Source organism: Durotheca rogersii (genome assembly GCF_024521655.1).
Source record: "Durotheca rogersii strain YMJ 92031201 chromosome Unknown GGS23scaffold_13, whole genome shotgun sequence".
NCBI lineage: Eukaryota > Fungi > Ascomycota > Sordariomycetes > Xylariales > Xylariaceae > Durotheca > Durotheca rogersii.
The window spans coordinates 617,662-639,886 of record NW_026251244.1 but is presented as its reverse complement, the minus strand read 5'-3'; the positions used below and the strand labels follow the sequence as shown (position 1 = coordinate 639,886).

At 55.5% G+C, this 22,225-nt stretch overlaps 5 protein-coding genes across 5 annotated transcripts; 3 read left to right on the top strand and 2 right to left on the bottom strand.

Moving 5' to 3' along the window:
• Positions 1 to 7,182: 7,182 nt before the first annotated feature.
• On the top strand, positions 7,183 to 9,135 carry GGS23DRAFT_100013 (glycosyltransferase family 31 protein). Its single transcript, XM_051510926.1, has one exon. It carries the CDS (start codon positions 7,283 to 7,285, stop codon positions 8,930 to 8,932), a length of 1,650 nt encoding a protein of 549 aa, XP_051371145.1. The 5' UTR covers positions 7,183 to 7,282; the 3' UTR covers positions 8,933 to 9,135.
• A 1,849-nt stretch (positions 9,136 to 10,984) lies between these two features.
• Positions 10,985 to 14,028, top strand: GGS23DRAFT_100021 (BRO1-domain-containing protein). Its single transcript, XM_051510927.1, has 3 exons — positions 10,985 to 11,340; positions 11,457 to 12,162; positions 12,230 to 14,028. The coding sequence occupies exons 1-3, from the start codon at positions 11,095 to 11,097 to the stop codon at positions 13,906 to 13,908; spliced, it is 2,631 nt and encodes an 876-aa protein (XP_051371144.1). The 5' UTR covers positions 10,985 to 11,094; the 3' UTR covers positions 13,909 to 14,028.
• Positions 14,029 to 14,140: 112 nt separating this feature from the next.
• On the bottom strand, positions 14,141 to 15,024 carry GGS23DRAFT_572351 (uncharacterized protein). The gene has a single exon (XM_051516621.1). The coding sequence runs from the start codon at positions 14,848 to 14,850 to the stop codon at positions 14,149 to 14,151; it is 702 nt and encodes a 233-aa protein (XP_051371143.1). The 5' UTR covers positions 14,851 to 15,024; the 3' UTR covers positions 14,141 to 14,148.
• On the bottom strand, positions 14,141 to 16,266 carry GGS23DRAFT_572349 (hydroxymethylglutaryl-CoA lyase). Its single transcript, XM_051516620.1, has 2 exons — positions 15,798 to 16,266; positions 14,141 to 15,722 (listed from the first exon to the last, which is right to left on the bottom strand). Exons 1-2 carry the CDS (start codon positions 16,110 to 16,112, stop codon positions 14,883 to 14,885), a joined length of 1,155 nt encoding a protein of 384 aa, XP_051371142.1. The 5' UTR covers positions 16,113 to 16,266; the 3' UTR covers positions 14,141 to 14,882.
• A 1,910-nt stretch (positions 16,267 to 18,176) lies between these two features.
• On the top strand, positions 18,177 to 20,603 carry GGS23DRAFT_572346 (P-loop containing nucleoside triphosphate hydrolase protein). Its single transcript, XM_051516619.1, has 4 exons — positions 18,177 to 18,542; positions 18,611 to 18,828; positions 18,889 to 19,214; positions 19,280 to 20,603. The coding sequence occupies exons 1-4, from the start codon at positions 18,362 to 18,364 to the stop codon at positions 20,091 to 20,093; spliced, it is 1,539 nt and encodes a 512-aa protein (XP_051371141.1). The 5' UTR covers positions 18,177 to 18,361; the 3' UTR covers positions 20,094 to 20,603.
• Positions 20,604 to 22,225: the final 1,622 nt, after the last annotated feature.

Sequence of the window (22,225 nt, the reverse complement as noted above, 5' to 3'; positions counted from 1 at the left end):
CGCACCCGGGTCTTGGGTGTGCATGCGTGGGTGTGTACGTGTGCCACCGGCGGCCAACGAAAGATGGGAAGCAGAGCGATTCGATCTCCCCCCCCTCACTCCCCGCCGCTGTGCGCGCGGGCGCGGGCGGACACACGAGACGGAATTTCCCCTGCGTCTTGCGGCGGCGGCGGCGGCGGCGGCGGAGGCGCCTGCGAGAGCGAATGGCGCGATGGTTTCGTATACGGTGGCACGGTAGTCAGATCTACATAGCTGCTGCATACCTCTAGCGCGTACTACGACTACATACATACGTTAGGTACATACACGACGGGTACTTTACGCCAGCGTCGGCGCGGACGGAATGGGGCACGGGGGGTGCACGTAGGGAGCGACGGCGTGCCCGCGGAAACTGGCGCGGGAAGGGATGGGGATGAAGGGATGAGAGGCGCGGCGGCGAAAATAGTCTGGGAGGAGAAAAAGATGGAGCCGAAACACTGGGAAAAGAAACGCCGGGTTGGCTGGCGGTCTACGAGCGGGCGGCGATGGTGTGTTTCCGAATAATGGATTCGGCGGGTGCCTGGAGTCAGATGAGAGGAGGAAAAGAAAAGAGATTGGGGAGCGGGCTGGCAGGCCGGCATTCTTGGCCACGGGGATCGCTGGGGCTGATTCGGGTAAGTGAGCACGGCGGGAACGGACGAATTTAGGAACGGTAGGGGCGGAGGATGAGGAGGACAACATCTCGAGCAGCGCCCAGCCATCGATGGCTGCTTTGATAAGCCCCCCGGGCGAGGGTGAGAGGCCCCCTAACGAAGGGATTTAGTAAACAGGGTAAGAAAGAGAGATAGGGAGTTGGATGGACGCTAGATAACTTGGTAGCGAGTAGATCCTTCACAGATCGCAAATCAGTGCGTACAGAAGGTCCGAATTCCATTCTCTCTTTTTTTTTCGGCGGGGGAGAGATGATGAGCATCAGGATGGGATGAGAGGACACCAGGGGATGAGGGGATGAGATGAAAGGGGATGAGATGGAGTAAGAGCCTCCGCCATCGCGCAGGGCAATGACTGATGGCCGGACAGGATCGACTTCTCGAGATAAGGGATACATACCTAGGTAGTTAGTTGGCCAGGAGAGACCCAAGGCGGATGAGAAGGACGTGTCGGTAGGCATCTCGAAACGGTTGAGTATGTAGTTGCCTGATGATCAGTATCGAGACCCCTTTTTATTTTTATTTTTTTCCCTTCCCTCGTCAGGCGTCTCTAGGGGGGAAAGGATCCTACTCGTGGTGATCGATGTATGTATGCATATCTTTTCTCTTCAAGACACGGAAATCGACCGGGGTATCTATCAGCGAGTGAGATCGGCATCCACAGCGGTGCCGTCTTCACTGCAGATCTCGCCATCTCGCAAGCTTTTTATCTTGGCTGCGTTGACCTCGAGGATACTCATGTGTGGCGTGCGTGAAGAACCCCCGAGGAGGATTTTTCCCCAGTACTGTGTGCCCACTGTCGTCTCGGTTGACGAGCCCAATGGCAGCGCTTACCCCCGCCAAATCTCGGGGCAATTCTTGGTGATCCTTTCACGTTTGGTAATGGTGAGAGAGTTGCGAAACGGCGTTCGAGCCTCCGTCTACGCCTGGTGACGCTACTAATAAAGGAATAACATGTGGAACGTGTCACGGTCGTCTGGTAGAACTCCTGTTCCCTCCTTACCTCCCACCTGGGGGAATTTCGTAGGGGTCTTTGCTTCGGTCAACCACGCGGGTTATCTATCGGCTGGTCGGCGGTGACAACGACAGGCGACGATGCCGTCTCCTGCACACTATGGTCTTGGTGCTACCGTGGGGCTCGGCATCCCCCACTACCGCAACAAGAAGGTCGGGGGATACGCAATCAGCCCTCTTTTCCGCGAGAACAGAAACAGCTCCAGGAAGGCCGGAAGCCGTCCTAACCGTCTCTCCGGGGGTCGAGCAGTCGTGCAACCACACACACCAGCCCGCAGGGAGGGTCATCCGGATACCAGATTCGCGATAGTCTCTCCTCGCGCTGCGGCGTCAGAAGCTTATTTGGCCAACGCTGGATGCTGGCCTATCGAGAATGGCTGGCTTCGAGAGCTCGACTGGCTTGGCTCTTGGCTGAGCAGTTGCTCGTGCTGGCTGGTCCACTGACGTGTCCTTGTCTGGGCTCCTAACTTCTCTCGCACATCACCATGTACGTAGGAATAGCCTGGGTCGGCATCACGGCATCACGGCAGGCAGAATGGACCAAGTACCACGGCGGGTTGTCGATACTAGGTACTACATACGCCCATGCCACGGCGGGAGGCTAGCTATCGTGACGGCTCGTCGGCAATTAAGGCAGTTCTATTGGGCACATTGCGACGGGCTTATAAGCGTGGGGAGCTCCCGACATCATCGATAATGCTGCAGGTGCCAAGACGCTCGGGGCCTGTGTCTTGGTGGAAGAGCGGTAAACCCAACCCCAACCCGCGATCCAGCGCTATACCGAAGGGCCCTTCTCGACGCTCGGGTCGCAGCGGGGTGGGCGAAGAGGACGAGAATCGAGATATTGTTTAATCAACGCCCCGAGGTAAGTAGAGCCGCGACGGTTCTAGAAGCTCTAGAAGGATGGCCGCAATAACCTCCCTCTGACCGAGTCAAATCATTGCGATCGTTATCAATAGTGGCATTCGGGTGAAAGAGTCACGAGTTCCTGCTTGATTCCTCGATTTGTTTCTCTTTTTTCTTTGGACGAAAAAGAGAAAAACCCCGTCCGCAAACCTAGGGAAGACGAGAAAGGCGAGATCAGTCGCAGTGTGTACAGTAAGTCATTTCCTGCGCGATTCCCCACGGGTGTGCGGTAGATATGCCCAAGGGCCCCGTCACCCGCCCGCGGCTTCGGGCTGGGTAGATCGAGCAAGAAGAGGGGGGGAGGGACCCTCCTGCGAACTCTTGGCTGGATGTCCCGCTGACATCAATATTGGCACCAATAATCGCCAGACACTGTCGAGGAGTAATATGTCTCTCCGCCAAGGGGAGTATTATTTATGTTGATATGGGCGGCGTTTCTGTGTTGAGAGGTGAGACATAAACGCTGCTGGCGGTATCACCGAGCGAAGCAATGCGTCAGTTATGGCATGTAGGCCATAACTAGATACACAGCGAGGGCGTGAGAAGAGAAGAGTGCTCCTCACGCGGTTCCCAGGATTGACGTAATTCAGGTAATCTCTCCGAACAAGTTGGCGCCAGGCGGAACACATGCACTCGACCTCCTCCTTTCCCATACCGAGGTGGAGGTAGGCAGGTAACGAATACAAGCGAATACTCACCTTAGATATTGTGTATACCTGCAACTCCCACCTAATGCATACACACACATGCGGTACATTCGGCATATTTAGGTAGTTCACAGGTACACAGAGGCCATGCGAAACAGAGGCCCCACTGCTTACGACTGCGACCCCTGGTTGTGACGGCGGTGCTGGGGAGGGATGGTTTAACACGGCGGCGAGCATGAAGACAAACGTCGTAGTGATCGTCCGTCCGTGGGCGAACGGGAAGCCCGTTCTGGGATTCCTGCCCTGGCTGGCAGGGGTTGGAATTTGCAAGGTGACGGCCAAAATACATACATATGTGTGTCTGCACCGCCTAGGCGTGTACTTTTTTCCTTGTAGGCGCTCTCAAAGTGGGTTACGTTTTCATGCATTAATATTGATGGTATTTATAATGGTAGCTTGGGAAGTGAAGGGGATGACGGATAATGGATGGACAGATTGCGTATCGTCTGGGGGGGGTTTTTTTTTATAAACAAAAAAATCTGGGGAACGAAGTGGGCAGCGGATGGGGAGACGGTAAACTGTGTAAACGGGCCAACTGCGTAGGAAACACAGTCCACTCGTCGCAAGGTGGGAAAAGACCAGGTAACCCCCTCTACCGTAGTCCTTCAACTCAGGTCAGACCGCCAGACCTGCACTTATCTGTAGGTAGGCAGAATAGATACATGCATGTGTGCATAGTTGGGATGAAAGCGAGGAGAAGATGGGATGTTCAATGCACGACCCCCTTCATCCCGTACGCGGCGGTAATGTAGGTACCTAAGGTAGGATGTGGATCTACGTACATGTATTGACGTATGTATGTATGAATACCCGTATCTTGACGCCCACACCTACATACGAATTTATATATACAGGGAAGTAAAAAGTTGGTTACGGGTATGTACTCGCATTAGGGAAAATACAGCCTGCTAGCCGCAACAACTTGCCATACTGACCTTGGTTTCTTGCTCGTTTCTCCCCTGCCCCTTTCTCTCCCCATCTCTCCCCCTTCTTCCCTCCGGTGATATGTGCAACTACCTAAGGTAATGAGGAAACTAAAGAGCCTGCTAAAGGCCTAGTCAGTGTACCTATATGACGATATCCAGTAGTGAATCCGCCTCACAATACTCAGCGGGATTTGTTAGCCCGGGGCGTTCTGCGTAATAGCTGTTCTAAATTCAGAACAGGACTCCGTTTCTGCTTATTGCAATTTTCAAGGACCGGATGAACGACGCATGGCGATAAGATCGACCCGGTATTGCTAGCCAACATCTACACCTTGTCCATGTACGTACACGTGTATGAGAAGGAGAGAGAAAGCGATTCCAAGCGTGCCCATGGACAGTCCAGGCAACCCACCACCACGGGCATAATGCGAAAACTCGCTACGTTGAAGAATGTGGTAATATTATTATTCATTTTCGTTACGGAGAGCAAATCTTACTAGGTACTACGTATGTCTTGCCCGGGCAATTAGTATAGGTAATTGAACGCATATTATACCTACCTAGGTACCTCTAGAGCAAGTACCTGAGGTACCTAACCTATACGCATCTAAGGTTAGAGACACGGACACCCACATAACCTCCCACTAACTAACTGCCCGTACATGACTCTAGGAATACCGTAAGTGGGGACTACAAGCGCAGGCATGTGGACGGTAACTTGTGTGCGCAGGCTGGATTTACGGTCACTAACTAGCCTGTCGCTACTAGCCCTCGCGTTCCCATGCGGAACGGAGCCTACGCGGGTCGCCTCGATAGCGCGCACATCATAGCATGCTCGACGTTGCTATGTCCTCTTCTCCCGTATTGCCGTATAAGCAGCCAATACACACAGTATACACGCCCTAATCCAGCCAAGCATTCCTCATTACGTACCTCCCTACCTCCTAGCAATCGGTGTATACCCGCGTACATAGTGGATGGACGGAAGATCCCACTGGCAAGATCTGCATGCAGCCCGTTCACCTATGGCAGCGCAGAAGACAGCCTCCCGCGACCGAAACGCGAGAGGAAGAGCTGAGAGCCTATCGAAGCAACGTGATGACTTGTCCTATACGCAATTGCACGCACGAACCGTCTACCTAACATCGGTATAGACCACTTCTGCCGCCTCTCAGACACCACGCGCCTATCCACAACGATCCGAGAGCTACCTGTATGGCGCACAAAGAACCAGCCTGCAACAAGGTGTCAAAGGCGCAATATCGTCGCCCAGCCTGAGAGCCCCACCACCCTCGCCAGCCGCTAATAAAGCCAGCAAGCCATTGGCATGCGCGGCCCATTTGGTTCTCTTTTCTTCCCTCGGAAGTCGGACGAGACGATTGGCCTGCCAGTACGGTAGACCTCCCTCCCCCCCCCTTTTTTTTCTCTCCCTCTCTTATCCTTTCACGCTCTCACTTCCCCTGGACCCTTGGCTGGCTTGGTTGCTAGGTTGCACCGCCCCCCGTCTGCCAGTTGCCTCTCGCCAAGTTCAAGTTTCTCAGCGACGTCCTCTTGGGCTTTTTTTTTTCTTCCTCCCCCCTCTCCTTATACCTACGCATTTGCAGTTCCCGGTCGGGCTGCCCACCTCGACACGTAAACCGTGCCGCAGACCGGGAAAACAGGAAAAAGGAACAGAGCAACCCACCTTCAAAACCGAAACAATAAAAGAAGGTTGATACCTGTATTACGTGGTATCCCGCACTCTACCTAGACATGTGGTGTACCGTAGACTGTAGCGTTTGTATCCTCCGGCGACGGATCTAATACGGATCCCTGTCGTCCCAATTTATCACCCCCCCCCTCCCCCCCCCCCCCTAGTCGCCAACACCAGGCTCGATAGAACCATTTTGGCCGCGAGGGAAGACATTCTCTGATGTTCCGGGAGACGCCCGCTAGCCCAGCACCAAATCTTACTGTGGTAGGGTCGTGCGCGCCACCACTCGCGCTGGGCGAACCCTACTACTACCTAACGTAGGTTAGGAGGTAGGCACCTGAGTGCTGCTACTGCTGCTACTTCTACTATGCTGCGTACCTGGACGGTACCCGGCATAGGCAATCTGAGGTACCTGTAAGTGCCCCGATTGGTGGGCGCGCTACCTACCTAGGTACCTCCTATCTTTGGTGGTACTAGCGTCCCGCGTATGGCCTGGAGGATGGCAACATACGTTACGTCAGGTACCTAGGCACCTGCGTACAATGCCTGCGTACACACGATACAGGTGGAGGTAGGTACCTACGCACATACATGCCTGGTACATATCCGCGCCATTGCACCGTACCCCATACACCCACGCCCCCTCCCTCGATCCCCCTGTCAGGTTTCTGTTTCTGTCTGATCTATGGGATGTACCCGCTACGTACCGCATCTTGCCTGCCCTCCCTCCCCATCGACCCTCATGGCTTCTCGTCTTCCAGCCTTCCCTGGTTGTGCGCCGCGCCCTTTATTATTATTATTATTACTACTCTTGCTACTTCTTTTCTACTGCCGAGTTCCTCCTCCTCCCGTCCCTCCCGACTTTCGCTTTGTTTTAATTCTTTCTTTCTTTGTCCCCCGTGGTAAATACTATTTACCATTCCTTCTGTGCTCTCTCTCTCTCTCTCTCTCATATACGTGCTCTAACACTTCGGAGAGCGCGCGCATCTTTGCTATTCCCAATTCAGGCCCTCGCCTTGGCTTAAACCTCGTCGCTTCGTCGTGTGGGGTGTCGTTCGTTACCATCCAGCTCTCCTCGCCCTCGCGGAAGTTCGTCGAAAGAAGCAAAGAAATTGGATATCTAAGCAGTCGGGTTTGGTTCCCTTAACATAGACTGTCGACCGTCGCGCCCGCATGCCCGCTCAGCACACACGAAATTCGCCGATAACCGTCATCAAGTAGCTTCGTGGTCGGTTGAGAATAGACGGCAGGAGGCGAGACAGGATAACCGACGTTTGGAGTGCTGGGGGTCGAGCTGGCTTATAACACGAAGTGTAGATCCCCTCTTGGAAAGTCTTCGCTGCGGGAATGATGGGAGCGAAAATGCCGTCGCCGCATCAGAGATTCTTCAGCATGCGGAATCCCTTCTCGCGATGCGTTCTCTTCGCTGTCGCGTTGCTGATGCTCCTAGCCGTCACGTGGAAGTCGGACCGGATAGAAGACGTTGGCTCGCGCATCGTCCAGGCGGCATCCAACCACAATAACAAGGGCAACATACCTCAGCAACCGCTCGGCGACGCCCCGCAGGCCACGGACAGGGACATCGTCCCGGTGTCGAACCACGTTATGGACTGCAGCATCAACACTACCCACATGGCCGATCTAAAGACTAAGTACGAACTCTCGGATACTTTCCAGTACCTGAAGCGATACGTCAAGATCCACCGCGAGCCCATCCCCCGGAAATCGATTACGAAGCTTGGCCAGTCCTTCTTGCCGACGTCCTTCACCACTGTCGATCTGCAGCATCCGAACACGTACGGGAACGAAAACTGCATTGAGCCGCTCCAAGTTCCCGTGCCCCAGTCGCCGTTTCCAGCTACCGGAAACCTCTCCGATTTCATGTTCGGCGTATCGACTACCTTTAAGAGGTTCAGTTCCGACAGGACCAGCCCCGTCAACGAGTGGACCTACTGGTTGACTGACGGCAAGGGGAACTCGAATGGCGGCAAGCTGGTGCTCCTGCTGCTGGATGCGACCGAGGATCAGATCTTGCACGCCAAGACGATCCTGCATCACGCGGGAATCGATGTGGACGTCTACCACTCCGACTCGTCGATGGAGATGGCTGTCCGCTATCTAACTCTCATCCCAACTCTATACAACCACCCTGAGCGACACTCAAAGAAGTGGCTTGTGTCTTGCGATGACGACACCTTCTTTCCCAGCGTCCACACGCTGGTGAAGAAATTTGAGGCCTACGACCCCGAGGAGATGCTCTACATTGGCACCTTGTCGGAAGACGTCAACAATGTTGATCGCCACGGCTCGCAAGCTTTTGGGGGTGCCGGTGTCTTCCTATCGGTTCCTATGGCCGGGCAGATCGCCAAGAATTACGAGAGCTGCAAGACGGAAGAGAAGATCCACGAATCCAACTCGGGCTGGGGTCCCCAAGGCGACATCCTGCTGCGCAAGTGCATCTACGAGAATACCGACGTGCGCCTATCTGTGCTGCACGGCTTATACCAGCTCGACTTGTATGGCGACCCGTCTGGTTTCTACGAGTCCGGCGTGAAGCCCATCTCCCTACACCATTTCAAAGGCGGTGGGTGGCACTCGGCCCTGCCGTGGCAGTACACCAAGATCGCCCACATTTGTGGCGAAGATTGCACTCTCCAGCGATTCCTCACGAGCGACAACTACATCATATCGACCGGGTTCAGCGTCGCTCGGTATTCACTGGGAATCAACTTCAACCTCGCCCAGATGGAGCGCACCTTTGCTGCCGCGCCGCAGGACAAGGGGTGGAATCTGGACTACGTCTTCGACCCGCAGCGACCTAGTCTCCTCAAGACCGGCCGCAAGGTCAGCTGGGACCTGCAGGAGGCCAGCGTCAACGATGACAACACCGTCAGCCACGTGTACGTGAGAAAGGCCAACGACTGGAGATGGGTCGACCGGAACGGCGAGCCTATGTTCCACACGGACGGCATCATAGAACTCGTCTGGGTCCCGTAGACAACGGGCTTCAGCGACGTGGTGTGTGGAGAACGACGTGATGACATTGCACGACGGCGTAGGTTATGGGCGTCGTATTCATCTCTTGAACCCGGACAGGGCCATTCTGGATACCTACATAGAAGTTTGTCCCTTGTGTATACCGCGGAGTCTCACGACAAGGGGGGGCGCCGAAACGTTTGCCTGGTCCGGACGCTTACGAGATTGGCTGGCTGCCGACCACGGGAGGTCGTATCTACCACGGCCGCTCAGCTCTCCTCCCGCGATGATTACATCCAGCCGCGCGCGACCCAGCGGTTTGGCGCATTCGTCTTATCAGCAGCCACGCAGAAGGGACGCCACCGGTCCAGCAACAGACCGCCCTACCCCCCCACCGTCAGCCGCAGCTCATATCCGGCTTGTACATTTACCAGCGCTGGTTACCGCCCGCTACAACCCCTCGATGACCCAATAATGCATAATACTCAACGCAGTCGATCCTCCTCCCAACATAGCTTTTACCATTTTTTTCTGGAATCCATCCGGCCGGGAAACGGCGCGCGTGCGATTTGCTCAGTTCCCGCTCTACCGGGACGATCCCAATATGACTGCGCGTCAGTCCTCGTTGCCGTATAGCATTCATCCCTCGGCATTCCCCAGGAGCATCTCATTATAGAGGCTGAGCATACCCTCGCACTGTTTTCCTTTCTCTTTTTGTTTCTTCCCCCACTACCGCCACATTTTTTGATTCGTTACGTTTTTTTGTATGATAGACTAGCTAGCTATTGGGGAAGTGGGATTCCGGGCGTAGATGCCCGGCAAGGAGTGAGCAGTCAGGGGTACTGATTGCAGAGAAACCCGGGATCTTCTCGGGGCTAGCGCTTGGTGTAGGCGTCCTGGGACGCGGAGCGGTGGTATTACGTGCCGTACTGGAGGACGCGACCTACTCGGAATCGAAGTGCTCGAGACGAAGTGGTGGTCGATGTGCCGTTTGCGGCTGTACACACTTAGGCGAAAGAGAATATGATGAACACGAAGACCCCTGCGTAGTTGGGCTGCGAGCGTGACGGTGATACGAGGCGAGGACAAAATATCCAGGGCCTCACAGACTCTCCCAGGCTGCCCGGGTGGTAGAGACTACGTAGTAGTAAAACAAGGCCGCGCGGGGTCGTGTATCACTGTAGGGCAGGTGGATGCAGTGGGCTAACTTATTCGACCCAGACTGGCCGGTATACAAAGAAATCTCTGCACGCCTAGACAACTAAACGAGCACCAGATGATGGCCTTGCCAAAGCCCCCCGACTCCCTGACGGACGAGTTCCCGGTTCAGAAGGTGGTTGTCTCTACCCGGCTTAACCCATGCGAAAGGGGTCCTGTTCGGCTATGTTTTGATAGGAGGTTAGGTGGTTTGAATGCCAGGTCGCATACGAGCCCAAGGCCTAAAGTACCTGTCTTACCTACCTCCGTACGTGTTGGTCGGTTCGCGTCAAGTTGGTCGCTATCTGCCTAGGTGCCTTGCCATTCCCACGATGCGGATTGGCATGTACCTATATAGCATTCGAGTATGCGATGTTGTTCTTGACAGTTGCGTTCCCACGATGGAGTATGCCTGGGTATGCATGCATCCACAGGGCAAGGAGTTGCGGATACGCGCATGCAAATATATATTTACATAAGCAGGACGGTGCTGCCCCTCCCTTCACCCCACTAAGGACAAGCCTAACCACCGAACTCGCCTCCCAGGTTTCTTTTGTTGATCCACCCTTTTCCACCCTTCCACCGCTCTCGCCGTCGCCAAATGTTTCCAGGAGGGCGCGGGATGAAGTCATTTGAGCTCCTTACCTCTATCGTTTCATCAACTTCCATAGCAGACAGGCACCCAGGGTAGGTATCTGTTTCCAATCAGCTACATCGCGCCCATGCGTAAGGCTAGCCTGCCCCCCAACGTACCTCCCGATTTGCCGTCTACCTCATCTTTCACTGCTCACTCGACTCGCTTGACTCTAACTCTAGGCAGGAATTCTTTTGAGACGCCTCGAAGGCAGACCGTCCCGATGTCGATAACTTGGCCGTAGCCCGAATCCACCCCTCCCAGCTACCTACATAGACGCCCTCGCACCGCCGTCTCCCCAACTCCTCCAGCCTCGAATCTCCTTGCCTGCACCCTCTCTCGTCTGCCCGTCATGCAAAACAACATTCTCGCCGTCCCCTTTCGCAAGGGGGCTCATCTCTCGCTATCGGCGGCTATCAAGCAGTACATATCGACGAAATACGATCAGCACCCCGACATGTTTCGCCAGGATCTCGAAGTCATCGACGCGTTGAGGCGCGGTGCCGTCAACATGCGCGAGCCGCACCCCAGTGGCATCGGGAGACTACAAGCGTACGCCGGCCAGCTGGTCTGGATCGGAGGCAAATTCCCTATAGATGTACGTGCAGCCCCTATAGTTACCTACTATTCTCGACACATCGCCGCCTGCCCGAACCTCTACGAGTATTCATAGCGCAACACTAGACTTACGCGGAGACCCCCCTCAACACGTAGATCGGCGCAGACTTCACCTGGTATCCTGCATTAGGCTACAACACCGAGCGACCCGTTGTACATAACAATCTCAAATTCGAGCTTGCCAACGTCCTCTACAACCTCGCCGCCCTCTATTCCCAGCTCGCCATCGCTAGCAATCGCACCAGCACCGAAGGCCTTAAAACCGCCGCGAGCTACTTCTGCCAGTCGGCTGGCATCTTGTCGCACGTCAAAGACGAGGTCGTACCCGAGCTACGTATCACGCCTCCCGAGGATATGGACGAGCACTCGCTGAGCGCGCTGGTGTATCTGCAGCTAGCTCAGGCGCAAGAATGCTTCTGGCAGAAGGCTGTTATGGACGGCTACAAGGACGCATTGATCGCGAAACTGGCTGCTCGTGTGTCCGACCTGTACAACGAAGCCGGCGAGGCAGCTATGCGGTCGGAGGCGATCAGCAGCAGCTGGATCCACCACATGAGCGCAAAGCACCACCACTTCGCCGCTGCTGCCCAATACCGCGCTGCCTGCGACTGCCTGGAGAAGCGAAAGTACGGAGAGGAGGTGGCGCGGTTGCGTGATGCCGTCGCTTGCGTGTCCGAGGGACTCAAGGAGAGCCGGGGCGGCTATTTGAACAAAACGGTCGTTGAAGACTTGAACAATCTTAAGAAGAGGCTAGAAGAAGATCTTAAGCGCGCTGAAAGAGACAATGATGTGATATACTTGAGTATGATCGGCCTGCCGCTTGATGAAGACCAGCAACGGAACATGAGACTAACGAGCGCACTATACAGACCCCGTACCGCCAAAGTCCGAGCTGAAGGCGCTAGATCGAGCGACCATGGCAACCGTGCGAATTCCACCTCAGGTAGCAACGCCGCTGGAGTATCTTGGAGAGAAGCGAGAATTCGGCCCCGCGCTGTTCACCAAGCTAGTCCCGTATTCCGTTCACGTCGCCGTCTCTATCTACGAGGAACGCAGAGATCGCCTGGTCGATCAGCATATAATAAGCGAGCTCGAGACACTAAATGAACGGATACACGAGGTCTTTTCGTCGCTCAACCTGCCGGGCTCGCTCCAGGCTTTCGAGAAGCCGCTCGGCTTGCCTGGGACTCTCGTCGAACACGCCAAAGAACTTCAACAGGCCAATGCTTTGACCCGCTTGGAAAGGAGTTTTGCGGACATAGACAAGCTGCGTGCTGCTGACTTAGCCATGTTCGAAGAGGGCAGGGACCTACTACAGGCAGAAGAGGAGGAGGACATCCAACTGCGTAGAAAGTATGGCACAGACCGGTGGTCGCGGCCTGAAAGTCGTTCCGAGCCGACCCAAGGCTTGAAGCTCTGGAACCAAGTTACAGATGCGGCAGGCTGGTTTCAAACTAGTGCAAGCAGCGATGGAGTCGTCCGCGACAAATTCTACAGCATCAAACCGATGTTGTCAGTGCTCGCCGGATCAAGTCGCGAGCTGCTCGACTTCGTGCCCTCGTCACGACGTACCGAAATCCCCGAATTACTCAAGCCCGCGATCAACCGCTTGCGCAGCATTTATAACAACATAGCGCGTCTCGAGGGCCGCCGCCAGCGAAAAGCCGAGGCTCTTCGCGAGAAGGCCCGTGGTGACGATATCAAATCCGACATCCTAGCCGAGGCAGCACGCCTGGAGCACGGGCACGCAGTGGCCACGAGCATCACGCCGGCCCACTTCGATGAGTTCTTCGAGAAGCGCTTAGATTCTCTGTACGAGCCGGACATGGAGCTCGTGCAGACGGAGGCCGCCGAGCAGGAGAAGCTCATTTCGGAGTTGATACGTGTGAACCGGGACTTCGAGAGCCAGAAGAAGACGGCAGGCGACAAGGACAGCCGGGAGCGCGAGCAGGCGCTGCAGAAGCTCGAGAACGCGTACTACAAGTACAAGGAGTTGGTCAGTAATGCGGAGGCCGGCCGCAAGTTCTACAACGACCTGAACCGCATAATGGGCGGCTTCCGGGACGGGGCGCGCGGGTTCGTAGCTGAAAGACGGCGTGAGGCGCGCGCGCTCGAGGACGAACTAAGTATGCCCCCTCTCGGAAACCTAAGCCTCGGTGGGCAGTCGGGCCTCGTGCCGTCAGCGCAGGCGCCCAGCCCGCCGAACGGCTGGGGCGGCGCCGGCGGAGGTGGCGGGACGGGTTACCAGGGCCAATCGCTGCCGCCAACGCCCGCTCAGGCTAGGTCTCAGCAGATCCAGCCCCCGCTCGAGGCGCAAATCCAGTCCTGGGCGTCGGCTGGCGAGACCGTCGCTCCGCAGCCACAGCCGCCAAGGGCAAACCCGATGCAGGCGGTGTGGAATCAGGACATGGGCATCAAATTCGCCGCCGCCCCTGCGTCTACTAGCGCAGCCGCCGCAGGCTCGAGCAGGTCACCTGCTACCTCGGCCAGCGGCGGGACCGCAGCGAGCAGCACCGGCAGCACCAGCGCCGCGATCCGGTTCAGCTAGGAGGCGAACACTTCACGCCGGCGGCAGCCGGGGCCGAGCCAAGCAGAGCTACACGAACAGGGAGGGGGGGATGTGGGTTGACGTCGCGGGCGGGAGAGAGAGATACCTACGGCGGTCGTCGCGAAAGCGGCGACGATGCATACCCGGCGGTCTTAGACAGCGGTAGAAATACCCAGGGAGGGCGAAAGCCGACAGTGAAAAGGAGAGAGAAAGAAAAAAACACGAGATATCCCTGAAGAATTAGTACATAAATACACGGAGTACGTACATACGAGTAACCCGAAGAAGCCCGTCATAGGTACCTGGGCGTGAAAACATGCGTAGATGCCACGTAAAGCTACTTCCTGCCGCGGCGCCACCCACGTCAGCGCTCCCGCGGCGCCTCCGCCACGAGGTTGCCGATAGTCGCGAGAGAGTCCTGCAAGCATGTGTCGGCACCGTCGTCGTGTTTTCACTCGTAGGGAGATTATTGGGGGGAGGCTGCAGTAGCAGCCACACGAGCTGGACGGCGGCGGCGACGCGCGCGAGCGTTTCGACATATTGCCGACGCAGAGGCGGCCGGTGTCGCCGCGGACAAGGTCGAGGGCGAGATGGCTCCGAACACGGACGGGTTGCAGGCGCCTGGACGATTCCTCGCGGCGGGGTGGCGGATGTATGGATGCTAGCGCTCTGGGAGCCGCGCGAATACGGTATAACTATGAAAGAGGAGGAAGCGGTGGCATCACGGACTCGGGGTTGCTCGGGGTTCCTGTCCTTAAACTTGTCCTCGGCCTTAAGGGGGTCGGTCTCGGAACAGGGAAAATATAGTGATGATGGTGAGAATTTAGTTCCTTGCGGCAGTACGTCGGATAGCCAATATACGTGCTCTACATTAAGATGCAAGTATAGTCGTGGATTTGTTTCTCGTACATATATATAGAAATCAACAGTGTAAACATACATAGTATATATATATATAGGTATAGCTGAGAATATCAAGCCTCTGGCGTCTCGGCCGCTCGCTTACGGGCCCCGAGCACGGCCTTGCCGACAGCAGAGTCGTTGGGCTTGCCCAGCTCCTGAGTGATCCACTGGCCGACGTCGACCATGGCGTCGAGGTCGACGCCGGTGTCCATGCCGAGGCTCTCGAGGAAGTAGACCATGTTCTCGGTGGCGACGTTGCCGGTGGCGCCGGGGCTGTAGGGGCAGCCGCCGAGGCCGCCGACGGCGCTGTCGAACACGCGGATGCCGTGCTCGAGCGCGACGACCGTGTTGACGAGCGCCTGGCCGTACGTGTCGTGGAAGTGCATGGCGATGTCCTCGCTGAGGATGCCGGCGGCCGTCATGCACCGCAGCAGCTCGAGCGTGCGCGGGCCCGTGCCCATGCCCGTGGTGTCGCCGAGCGAGATCTCGTCCGCGCCCATCTCCAGCAGCGACGTCGCGATCTCGGCCACCCGGTGCGGGTTGACCTCGTGGCCCTCGAACGGGCAGCCCAGCACCACCGAGATGTACGCCCGCGCCCGGATGCCCAGCTTCTTCGCGCCCTGGATCACGTCCTTGAACCGCGCCAGCGACGTCTCGATGTCGCAGTTCAGGTTCCGCCGCGAGAAGCTCTCCGTCGCCGCCGCGAACACCGCCAGCTCGACCCCCGGCCGGTCCGTCTTCCCCGCGAACGCCTCGGCTTCCGTCAGGTACGCCCCCGAGTGCTTCTGCAGGAGCGCGTTCGCGTTCTCGAAGCCCTTGGCGTTCGGCGCGAGGAAGGAGTACGTGAGGGGGACGCGCGAGTCGATCTTCTTCGTCAGGATGTGTTCGAGGATGTCGCCCGAGTTCTCCATCTGCGACGCGCGGCTTCAGGTTAGATCCCCCCTTCTCGGACGGCGGGTACGGCCTGGGCAAGGAGCTGAGCTGACCTGGGGAACCCATTTCGGGGAGACGAACGAGCCGGCCTCGATGGAGGACACGCCCGTCTTGGCCAGCCGCTCGATGAGCTCGATCTTGGTGGCCAGCGGGATCGACTTGCTCTCGTTCTGCAGGCCGTCGCGCGGCCCGACCTCGACCACCCGCACCCGATTGCCCGGGTGCGCGTGCTGCTGCGTGGCCGTCGCGGCCTCGCCCGAGCTTCGCGCGTCGGAAGCCGTCGCAAAGCGTCGTCGTAGAGGCGCTGCCGCCGCTGCAGCTACCCGCCACCGGGCCGCCGACCGAATCATGGGACGCAGCGACGCCATCTTATGCTCATTTCGGTCGCTCAAGCTTTTTCGGCCCTCCTCATCCCTTCGGGCTTCGTGGTTTCGATACTGACTTAATTTTTTTTTTCTCGACGATGTCACTGACTCGGACGGGGTGAACGGTTATGCGTAGCCGAGCTTCGGCTATGACTTGGCTCAAGCTAAGGAGAAGTATACGTAGTACGTAATATTGAGGTCATGCCACCTCGGTATCTTAGGTGCCTGACTGAGGGGCCCCCTATTGTCGCATCCCACCGCTAATCTACATAGGTATGTCCATACACCAAGGCATGCAACAATACGATGCACCTATATGTATTGGTTTTGTCTAGCAGAGGGCTTATTTGTACTCTATCCCTGTCTTTTGCCTCCGTAGATGTTAGACAGGACAACTTGCTACTGATTACCACTGGAAAGTGTCCGTTATGAGCAGGTATACCTATGCGCAAGTCTCTTTCCACTTAGATGCCTCTGACTTCGTATTTCATATAGTTCGAGTTGCTGCTTTTGTGCTTCAAAATATTTTGATATAACCAGATTCGACGACCGTCTCCCATTGATCTCTGTATGTTTGAGGACTTTCCCGCCTCCAGATTCCTTGAGGCGAGCAGCAGGGTGCACAGGTTGAAGCAAGGAGCCTGTAAATACGTGTGAAAGGAGGTTCCCGACCTCGGCCCTTCCAAGCCAACTGAGTGAGAATATAAAACTGTCATACCGAAGCGAATAGTTCTCTTCGCTCAAAATACCATATAGTTTCCTAAACTTCGAACCCATTCCAAGGTATCGTACTAATGTACCTGACTAGCAAGCAAACATAATTTAAAGCCGAGACCTCCCCAATAATTACACTATCCACCAACACCTGCGTAGGTACTGGCAACCTTCTACATGGTGTGTCATCAAATATAGTTTAGTTGTAAATACTCTAGGCTGAACAGGATATCTAGAGCTCCAGGCCCCATACGAGGTACTTTACCAAGTAATATTAGACCCTCGGTAGACCCTCATAAACTTGTATTCGTTCATACTTCCATTATCACTAGGTATTAACGTACGTAAGGCAACGTGTTAAGCTTTACTTAGCTTTAAGCCTGGCATCTATAAAGACAAGTTTACTTGTCAAATTAACAGAGTTGAGCCGCCTAGAGTAGGGATTGTCAACTCTAGACGCCGGTAGGTATGCATACTGAGCCACTAGAATGGCCATGGTAGCTATCGTGGTTCAGTTTAGATCAGCCTTCATCAGAATTTATTTCCTCAGGCTCTGCCGTGCTCACCACATCCCTCCATCAGCTCAAGTGGCAGATAACTTCCATACTCCATACCTGCGCATGCGCATACACATACACGTACCCGTCCACACACGCACTTACTCTCTCCCCGTCCTCATCGATCATTCGGCCGTCTAGTATGGCTTTCCCAAGTTATCGGGATGTTCGTTTTTTGGCAACCTCGTTCACTCTATGAAACGCTATTTCGACGAGGCCTCTCTCGCTCGGGGGAGTGAAGGTCTTCGAGGATGAAGTCAAATGTCTCCAGGTACGAAAGACCGCTCGCTTCAACTCCATGAGCTAAAACCTGGTAGTGGATTCGAGGAAATCATATTGTAAAACTAGTCAATACTCTTTATGTCAACTGCTTCATGTTTTCGACAAGGGGGTAGAAGCCGGCTGTCCCCTATGAATAGCAGAGTCACTTGGTCCATTGTTCCGTATGACGAAGAATGACGGTAAGTAGTTTTAAAGGCTGTGGAAATTTAAGAGTAGCTCGATTAACACTAATAAGTAGTAACTAAATAACCATGCAATCTCTATTATTAAGAAGCGATGTTGGCGAAGGAGGGAAGGGGTTTGTGCAGGTTGGATGTACTACTTATATAGGAGTTGGCATGCCCATGTGCCAGCGCGTGCATAACTGTGTGAAAAGGTGGGCATAAATATTTATGTACGTGGCTTGCCTCTGAGGTACGTAATTAAGCGTACCCCATGTGCTAGTAACTGCGCCACCCGAAGCTAGGAGGCTGCCCAGGCAGTGTAGTAATCAATTGATGTGTTAGCGGGAGATGCTTGTTGCGACTCTGTCACAGTAGCGGTTTTGAGCTTCTACAACAACTAAAGGTCGCCCGGTGGCTGGAGCTGGACAATACCCTTCCTTTGTAAACACAGAACAAGCTTCTTCACACAGAAGAGCTTCTTCCTAACCCCTCCGACCCTCCTCGCCCTGTCCTAGACCTGTAGCCGCTACTCGCCATGGATCCCCGAGAATCCTCCTCGTACTCCATAGTGCCCAGGATTCGGTACAACACCGTCGGCGGTGTCAACGGTCCCCTGGTTATTCTCGACAACGTCAAGTTCCCGCGCTACAATGAGATCGTGACCCTGACGCTCCCCGACGGCACTGAGAGGTCGGGTCAGGTCCTCGAAGCCCGAGGTGAGCAGAGCCAGATGTAGCCGCTCAGCCAATCTTACAGACCCTGACAATTCCTCTCTCCGTCGTAGGTAACCGGGCCGTCGTTCAGGTTTTCGAGGGCACGCCTGGCATCGATGTAAAGAAGACCAAAGTCGAGTTCACGGGGGAGAGCCTGAAGCTGGGTGTGTCCGAAGACATGCTGGGCCGTATCTTCGATGGATCGGGAAGAGCTATCGACAAGGGACCCAAGGTGTTGGCGGAGGACTTCCTCGACATCAACGGCAGCCCTATCAACCCCTACTCGCGAGTATGCGTTCTCCTGAGCCGCCCAAAGAATAGAAGCCTCGGCTGACCATTGCCCTGATAGGTGTACCCCGAAGAAATGATCTCGACCGGTATCTCCACCATCGACACGATGAACTCGATTGCCCGCGGCCAAAAGATCCCCATCTTCTCCGCTGCCGGTTTACCCCACAACGAAATTGCTGCCCAGATTTGCCGACAGGCTGGCCTGGTGAAGCAAAAGGGCGCAACGAACAAGGGCGTGCACGACGATCACGAGGAGAACTTCTCCATCGTGTTTGCTGCTATGGGTGTCAATTTGGAAACCGCCCGGTTCTTCACCCGCGACTTCGAGGAGAACGGCAGTCTGGAGCGTGTCACCCTGTTCCTCAACCTCGCCAACGATCCTACGTATGTGACAATCCCGCGCCTCCCTCCCTCCCGGCTTTCGAACGTACTTAGCTAATGATAGGCAGAATCGAACGCATCATTACCCCTCGTCTCGCTCTCACCACAGCCGAATACTACGCCTACCAGCTCGAGAAGCACGTCCTAGTCATCCTTACGGATCTCTCTGCCTACTGCGACGCCCTCCGAGAAGTGTCGGCCGCTCGCGAAGAAGTGCCGGGCCGACGTGGTTTCCCCGGTTATATGTACACCGATTTGTCTACCATCTACGAGCGAGCCGGTCGTGTCGAGGGACGAAACGGCTCGATTACCCAGATCCCCATCTTAACCATGCCTAACGATGATATCACGCATCCCATCCCCGATCTGACGGGCTATATCACCGAAGGACAAATTTTCGTCGACCGCCAGCTCTACAACCGTGGCATCTACCCTCCGATCAACGTGCTACCCTCACTCTCCCGTCTCATGAAGTCTGCCATTGGTGAAGGAATGACAAGGAAGGACCACGGCGACGTGTCCAACCAGCTCTACGCCAAGTACGCTATCGGCCGAGACGCCGCAGCCATGAAGGCTGTCGTCGGCGAAGAGGCCCTGTCGGCGGAAGACAAACTGTCCTTGGAATTCCTCGAGAAATTCGAGCGACAGTTTGTGGCGCAGGGCGCCTATGAGCAACGGAGCATCTTCGACTCTCTGGACATCGCGTGGAGCTTGCTGCGCATCTTCCCGAAGGAGCTGCTCAACCGTATCCCCGGCAAGATCATCCAGGAATTCTACCAGCGGTCGGCCGCTGACCGCAAGGGCAAAGGCAAGGACAAGAGCGATAAGGGCGTGAGGGACACAGAGGGTGCAGCACATGAGGGGAACCTCGTCGACGTATAGTTGGTACGATGCAGGCGCACACGACTGCGTGACGGGTGTGTATAAGCTTTACCGTCGTACATGACGGGGTACGGGCTATTTATCATCGGTATTCGATACGACGAAATTCCTTCCCACGTCAGCTTGGCGGGGGACGACAGGGGTGTGGAAGGATATGTACTTGGGTGCCATCGGGAGGGGGAGGTCTAGGACCGGAGCAGCTTGTCCACCCTTGAACGACAATTGAGCGTTGACTCAGATCTATATCCAGATACCTAACAAGCTGGCTCTCAGAGCTAGAAACGCGGAGGAATAGAACAGAGGCAATCGTCCATTTACTACCTTCTAGAACGAGGATGAGATCGAGCTGCTTGACGATAACACAGGCACGACTTATGGATTTGAGTAGGTGTTTTTGAGGGTATATAAAGAGAACGTCCACCACGTGGAGCAATGAAATGCTTATGCATACATACTAGTACACATACATAGACATGTCAGCGCGCGAATACACAGTACACACACTACGCACATGTCCTACACTGTTGGCCCTCTGTAGGTGAGACGAGTTCGGCGGAATATAGGACGAGACCAAGGATCTGTCTGTCCCAGCCAGGAGGAGAGTGGATGTCAGCTGGATAGGAATGTCCCGACGCAACGCGAGATCTACCAAGGGCAAGGCTGATAGTTACCGGAGACGCAGATACCTACTGCGAATACTCGGTGAAATACCCAAGTCGACCAAGCTAAGCTGGTAACTAAGGCCAGCAGAAGGACGGGAGGCGGGATGTCAGAATACCTCCCTAAGATGCCTAAGGCACGCAATGTAGGTATACCTACTCATACATATGCACTCACTTCAAGTAACAACCCCGGCCAGCCTGATCCGAGAATAGAGGTAGGTCATAGTAACGCAGTAGACCCAATCCCTCGCCAACTACCGGCGAGGGTCTGCGGCGATGTACCGATGCACGGAACCTAAGTAGGGTAGTACCTACCTACATCTTGGACAGCGCCAATTTGCACAGTGGCTTTCGCTTCATTTCCCCCCGCACCAATCACTCGCCGCAGCCTGTTCCCTGTTCCCTCTTGACTCTTCCCACTGTCTCGTTCCTGATGACGATGCCACCAACTCCCGGCCCTTTCGAGTGCTTGACCCCAGAAGGATTCTGTCGTTCACGATAGCCCGATTTCCTCGTGGGGTGCCGGATATCGCCCCAGAACAGTTTCCTCCTCTGTACGCGAGCGACCAGGAATTTGGAAGAAGACCGAAGACAGAAGACACGTCCGGATTGGAGGCACCAACCCAAGCAGGAATGCTCTCCCCCCTCTCTCTCCACATGTATATCTGCAAAGCACATCACACGAGCAATTCTCACTGACCCGAGGGAAGGGGTTGGGGTTCCACGACACACAAAGCGAGATCTCAGCGCCTCCCAGCTTCGTCGTCGTCACTGGCCGCTATCTGAGACGAAGTCGCGGTGCCGGTCTACTCTTGTCAAGTTCCCAGCCTACGAGGAATTCGGTTAGCTGGGGTGGGATTAAAATAAATAAACAAAACAAAATAAACCAAAAAGGCCTTCGTAACGTGTCTTGCCCACCGTTCCCCCCATACGAGAATACACCCGAGCTACCGCTAGCTGTGCGTTCCGGCTATTGTCTAGTTTAACAGTCAGGGCGAGGAATCCCTCCTCAGGCGGGGGTGTACGCGCCTACATATGTAGGCACTCGTACCACGGGCATGCAGTTCTCTGCATGCTACGTAGTATGTCTACACCTGCACCAACTTCGCCCCATCCAACGGAGCTGAACCCTTGGACATACCGACATTCTTGGATATTTATCACGCACCCGTGCGTCTGCGGTGGCGATCCGCTCCCGTGGGCTGAAGGTAGGTGGCATAACACGTACCTAACTATGTCAGCCTGTCCTCCACGCCTACGCCGTGGCTACCAACATGCGGCCGGTGGCTCGGGAACTGGCCATAGCCAGATGACTCCGGGTTCGGTCGTGGTTGAATATGGCCCTACCACCGCGTGGGCGCGCCTCGCGAGACCAATGCAATGCTACCCGTCAGTTATGTTGCTTACCCCAACTTTTCCAGGGAAGCGGAGTAGCTCGACAGAACAAGCAACACCCAAGGGATCGCCGAG

Excerpts from the sequence above, each read along its gene's own strand:
- GGS23DRAFT_100013 (XM_051510926.1), top strand. The coding sequence starts at position 7,283 with ATGATGGGAGCGAAAATGCCGTCGCCGCATCAGAGATTCTTCAGCATG.
- GGS23DRAFT_100021 (XM_051510927.1), top strand. The coding sequence starts at position 11,095 with ATGCAAAACAACATTCTCGCCGTCCCCTTTCGCAAGGGGGCTCATCTC. Across the intron at positions 11,341-11,456 it reads GAGGCAAATTCCCTATAGAT|ATCGGCGCAGACTTCACCTG; the intron begins GTACGTGCAGCC and ends CTCAACACGTAG. Across the intron at positions 12,163-12,229 it reads CAATGATGTGATATACTTGA|ACCCCGTACCGCCAAAGTCC; the intron begins GTATGATCGGCC and ends CGCACTATACAG.
- GGS23DRAFT_572351 (XM_051516621.1), bottom strand. The coding sequence starts at position 14,850 with ATGTATGTTTACACTGTTGATTTCTATATATATGTACGAGAAACAAAT.
- GGS23DRAFT_572349 (XM_051516620.1), bottom strand. The coding sequence starts at position 16,112 with ATGGCGTCGCTGCGTCCCATGATTCGGTCGGCGGCCCGGTGGCGGGTA. Across the intron at positions 15,723-15,797 it reads CCCCGAAATGGGTTCCCCAG|ATGGAGAACTCGGGCGACAT; the intron begins GTCAGCTCAGCT and ends CGCGCGTCGCAG.
- GGS23DRAFT_572346 (XM_051516619.1), top strand. The coding sequence starts at position 18,362 with ATGGATCCCCGAGAATCCTCCTCGTACTCCATAGTGCCCAGGATTCGG. Across the intron at positions 18,829-18,888 it reads CTATCAACCCCTACTCGCGA|GTGTACCCCGAAGAAATGAT; the intron begins GTATGCGTTCTC and ends TTGCCCTGATAG. Across the intron at positions 19,215-19,279 it reads AACCTCGCCAACGATCCTAC|AATCGAACGCATCATTACCC; the intron begins GTATGTGACAAT and ends AATGATAGGCAG.